Consider the following 4,004-nt stretch of genomic DNA (forward strand, 5'->3'; position numbering starts at 1 on the left):
ACCCCTCCCGGGGGGCGGGGGGGCCAGCCTCCTGCTCTGTCTGCCGGGTCGGGGTGGGGTGGGGTGGGATGGATGGGGGTGGTTGGTGGCGGTTTTCGAGGTGTTTGCTTTCTGTTTTCTTCTCTTTTCTTCTCTTCTTGCCCTGTCAGGGTTCTGGTCTCGGGGACCAGGCTGTCTTCAGGCAGCAGGGGGGCAGCGCGTCTGCCCCTGTTCAACCTTGTAAGGATGATTCCTCAAAAAAAAAAGGTGGCGCCTGCTCGCCACTGGGTAACAGGGGCGTGCGCAGTGCCCCTTGCTCCACCTGCTGCCGCAGAAAGGACGTCAGTGGCTGCATCTGGATGACCCACAGGGGTGGTGAGGCGGTGCTGCCCTGCGGCAAGCCGTTCAGCACTGGGAAGGCGTCAGAGAGCATCCCGTTCACACACCCGCGGGCAGAGCCGTTGGCAGTGAGCAGGCGGATCCAGCGCAGCATGCGCGGCCCAAACCCAAGTCCCTCCGCGGACGCATACAGCCACTGCCGGTGCACCCGGTCATACTTTTTTTTACTCTCTTCTCTTGCTATTCTTGCATCCTCCTTTCCTTCTGCACAGCTTTGAAACAGTCAACGTCATTTCTCTCGCGCTGTTTGACTTGCTTCCTTTTGTTTTAGGCTTCTTAAGGCCTACGAACCACTGTGAAGCAGTTTGCATTTGTGGGCGTGCTCGTTTTTCGTCAGTCCACTTTGCAGCTGTAGCGCGACACTCCCTCTCCAGCGCCCTTCAGCCTATGCCGGCTTGTGCTTTGGAACTCGACACTGCTATGGAATAGGTTTCTGGCGGTTCAGGAGCGTCGCCGTGGAGTTGGCGACATTTCGCTTGTCGGCATTTTAACATCTCGGCGAGCACCCACTCTGGGAAAAGGTCTTCCCCGGAAAAAAATCCGTTCCCGGAAAAATGCTGAACTTTCCCGTAAGGGGCCAAAACTTTCCCGGAAGGGGGGCGAAACTTCCCCGTAGCCGGGGTTCCCCGGAATCCCAAAGGGATAGATTTGGCGTATTCTGCTAGTGATTCGTGTGCTGTACGGGGCGTCAAGTACTTTCCCTTCTATTACACCGTTCAGCAGGTACCCCTGCTCCTATTGTGGTGGATGGCCCACCCCACACCCTCGGCCGCCACTCTTACACACCCTAATGCCCCCAGCCACCATCCATGGCACACCGTCTACCTTCACTTTGATCAATCCACCGCCTGGTGGCCCCACCTCCTAACTTATGCCTTCCTCTTCCTCGACACCCGCAGTGCATTCTTCACCACAGTTAGTTGCCGCCTTGCCCATGCTGTGTCGGCACCAATGCAAAGGAGCGTGCCTAGGGGACGGGACTCATCCTCTAGCAGGCCCTTGACCAGTTCCAGGCGCTCATGTGCTGCCCTCATCTCCTCCGCATTCCCATACCCAAACAGGATGGAATCGTCCCGTATCCGTGCCTCAATCCAGTTTGCCCATCCCTTGTTGAACAGGTTGCTGTAACCACGGAACTCTGCCTCCTCGCTATCTGCGAACTCGTAGGCAAGTAGCCGCCGCACCACCTTCTCTCTCTCCTCCTCCTCGTCCCAATCATCACCTGTGCCACCCTGACCCTCACCCACGCTTGTGCTCGTATCCGCGCTCTCATCCTCACCCTCACTCGAGCTCTTGCTGGTGCTGCCCCCCTCACCCCCACTCCCACTCCCACCCTCACCCTTGCTCTCACTCTCGCCCTCACCCTCTTCGTCACCTTCACCCTCGCCCTTGGCCAGGGTGCTGTTGCGCCGTTTCTCCCAGAGTTCCATCACGAACGCACGTGCGTCTGCAACTCTCTTCTCAGCGGCACCAAGCGCGGTTGCGTGCACACACGCCGCCCATTGGGCCTGACTACAGAGAGTGTAATTGATGGACATGGTTGGCTCCAGGTTGCACGCGGCGTGCACGCAACGGGGTTGCGCAACTGCTCCCATGCCCGGACCGAGTGTTACCAGATGTCCGCCAAAGGCAGCGTGCAGTTGCTTGAGGATGGCAGGAGTGATGAGCCTCATTGATGTCAGCAGCAGGTCCATGTCGGCCTTCTTGGTGCAGCCCTCTAGCAACTGCCTAAAGGAGCCCGGCGCAGTCCAGAACATCTTCTCACCCGTCATGACGATGAGTGCACTTGGGGCAGAAAAGGGGTAGTCCTCGTGGCTGCCAGTGAAGGAGTGCCTGTATCAGTGGTGAGAATAGACGGTGCCATGATGGCGCATCTCAGAAAATGCAGTCTGCATGGGTCTACCTTTGTTGAAGCCCTGTACAGTCATTGCCCGGTAGTCTAGGGCAACCTGGTGCACTTCAGAGTGTTATTCTACACTGGAAGGGACTTACTTGGTGCCTGCAAGCACGTCACACATGCCCCGGTTGGGTCCAAGGTAGAAGGACGTGTCTGCGCCCTTGCATGCCTCAAATAGAGTGTCGTCCTTGAACAGCTGCAAGTCAGCCTGAAGTGATGCCAACAACTTCTCCAATGGCAGCGCGCGAGATGCGTCGTACTTCTCGGGACCAGAAGTGCCCCTGTATATGTTCAAGGGTGGCCATGTGATGTCAGGCTGGTGTATACAGGGTTTAGAGTGTGCAGCAGCAACTCACCAGTCCGGAGGCATGTATGGCAGACGTATTCTCCGTGTACATTGTCTTCCTTGTAGACGGGGACGAGACGTGGAGCCAGTGCTCATCAAAGGGCCGTTTGTCCACGCCAGTCACACCGTGTATGGCAGCCGTGCGCCCTTGTCGGTCCTGTGCATATTGTCCCATACAGCTTCGTCATTGTCAAGTGTTATGTTGTCACTATGCACGCATGAGTACCTGTTCGGTGCAGTCGGTCACGAGCTTGCTTCGCGTGAAAATTTGTCTGATGTCGTCCAGCAGCTCCTTGGTCCTGTCAGTTGTCTCAAAAACGGCGAAAGGAAACAGAGCAGAGCCAAGCACCGCAACACCGGCTTTATCAGTGAATACTGGGCGATCCAACAACTCCTCGCATTTTTCAAGCGAAGTAAGCAATAGTTCTGTCCGGAAATGTCGCGCCATTGTGTTTAAGTACGTCAAAGGAGAAGTGGGTACAAGTTTATGAAGAGAAACGTCCTTGAACACAAGATACCCGATGGGCCGCCGGGCATCGGCTGACGGCTCTAAGTCCGCACTAACCAAGCATGGAACCCGTAATCTTAAGGATATGTTTACTCTATAAGATGGGCTCTTTACGATTTATAGCTTTGATACTACTTCTGTACGCATCAGTGATGGAAGCCGCTGATGACGCGCAGTTTGCGCTAGTTCGACGAGGACAAGGTGGCAGGCGTTCTGGCTCGCGTCTTCATTGGGTTTGCATCAAATGCAATTGGACGGTGGCAGACAAGGCGCTGCACGTGTGTCCAAACCCTGCGGCTGCCCATTACGACCTCGGACTTGACGGCGTGCTCGAAGGTGCGCTCACTGCTTGGCACACCGTTGCAGGCATACTTCTAACAGCAATCCTTTGCACCTTCAGACATCCCGCTTGTCGAGCAAGCACCCCCTTCTGGACGGACCGACACGCATGTGGATACACACACAGAACATGGTGTGTTTTGCAGACCCAAAGGCAGCTGTTACCCTGGGGGCTTTCGCATGTGGGCACGAGACTGTGTGTGTGTGTGTGGGGGGGGGGGGGGGCACTGGGGCAGCATGGAACTAGGGCTGGGTGAATTGTAAGTACCCATAAGCCAGAACATACACACAACCCCACCCCACGCTTATTCCTGAGCAGGAGACCATGGTGAAAGTCCCACCGTATCTGGTGACTCTGCACAAGCACCAACTGCCATGGATGGTCTGCCAGCCCCGTGTGATGGAGAAATTGATGATGATTTCCAATCGGCCATGTCCAGTCACTCAGAGGGTGAGTCCTGTCCTTACCATTCCTGGTGATAGCATAACTTATTGTGATCAATGGACAGGAGACGGGGACGCTGAGTTCCGTGATG

At 56.0% G+C, this 4,004-nt stretch overlaps 1 protein-coding gene across 1 annotated transcript; it reads right to left on the reverse strand.

Moving 5' to 3' along the window:
* Positions 1–236: 236 nt before the first annotated feature.
* On the reverse strand, positions 237–3,102 carry CHLRE_06g278277v5 (uncharacterized protein). The gene is made up of 4 exons (XM_043063192.1): positions 2,632–3,102; positions 2,371–2,556; positions 1,982–2,211; positions 237–1,886 (listed from the first exon to the last, which is right to left on the reverse strand). The coding sequence occupies exons 1-4, from the start codon at positions 2,643–2,645 to the stop codon at positions 1,840–1,842; spliced, it is 477 nt and encodes a 158-aa protein (XP_042923895.1). The 5' UTR covers positions 2,646–3,102; the 3' UTR covers positions 237–1,839.
* Between the last annotated feature and the right edge of the window lie 902 nt (positions 3,103–4,004).

The sequence above is a fragment of the Chlamydomonas reinhardtii genome, chromosome 6 (assembly GCF_000002595.2).
Source record: "Chlamydomonas reinhardtii strain CC-503 cw92 mt+ chromosome 6, whole genome shotgun sequence".
In the NCBI taxonomy this organism is placed as follows: Eukaryota; Viridiplantae; Chlorophyta; class Chlorophyceae; order Chlamydomonadales; family Chlamydomonadaceae; genus Chlamydomonas; species Chlamydomonas reinhardtii.

Excerpts from the sequence above, each read along its gene's own strand:
- CHLRE_06g278277v5 (XM_043063192.1), bottom strand. Across the intron at positions 2,212-2,370 it reads GACGTGCTTGCAGGCACCAA|GCACTCCTTCACTGGCAGCC; the intron begins GTAAGTCCCTTC and ends CCACTGATACAG. Across the intron at positions 1,887-1,981 it reads CGGACATCTGGTAACACTCG|GCCCAATGGGCGGCGTGTGT; the intron begins GTCCGGGCATGG and ends CTCTGTAGTCAG.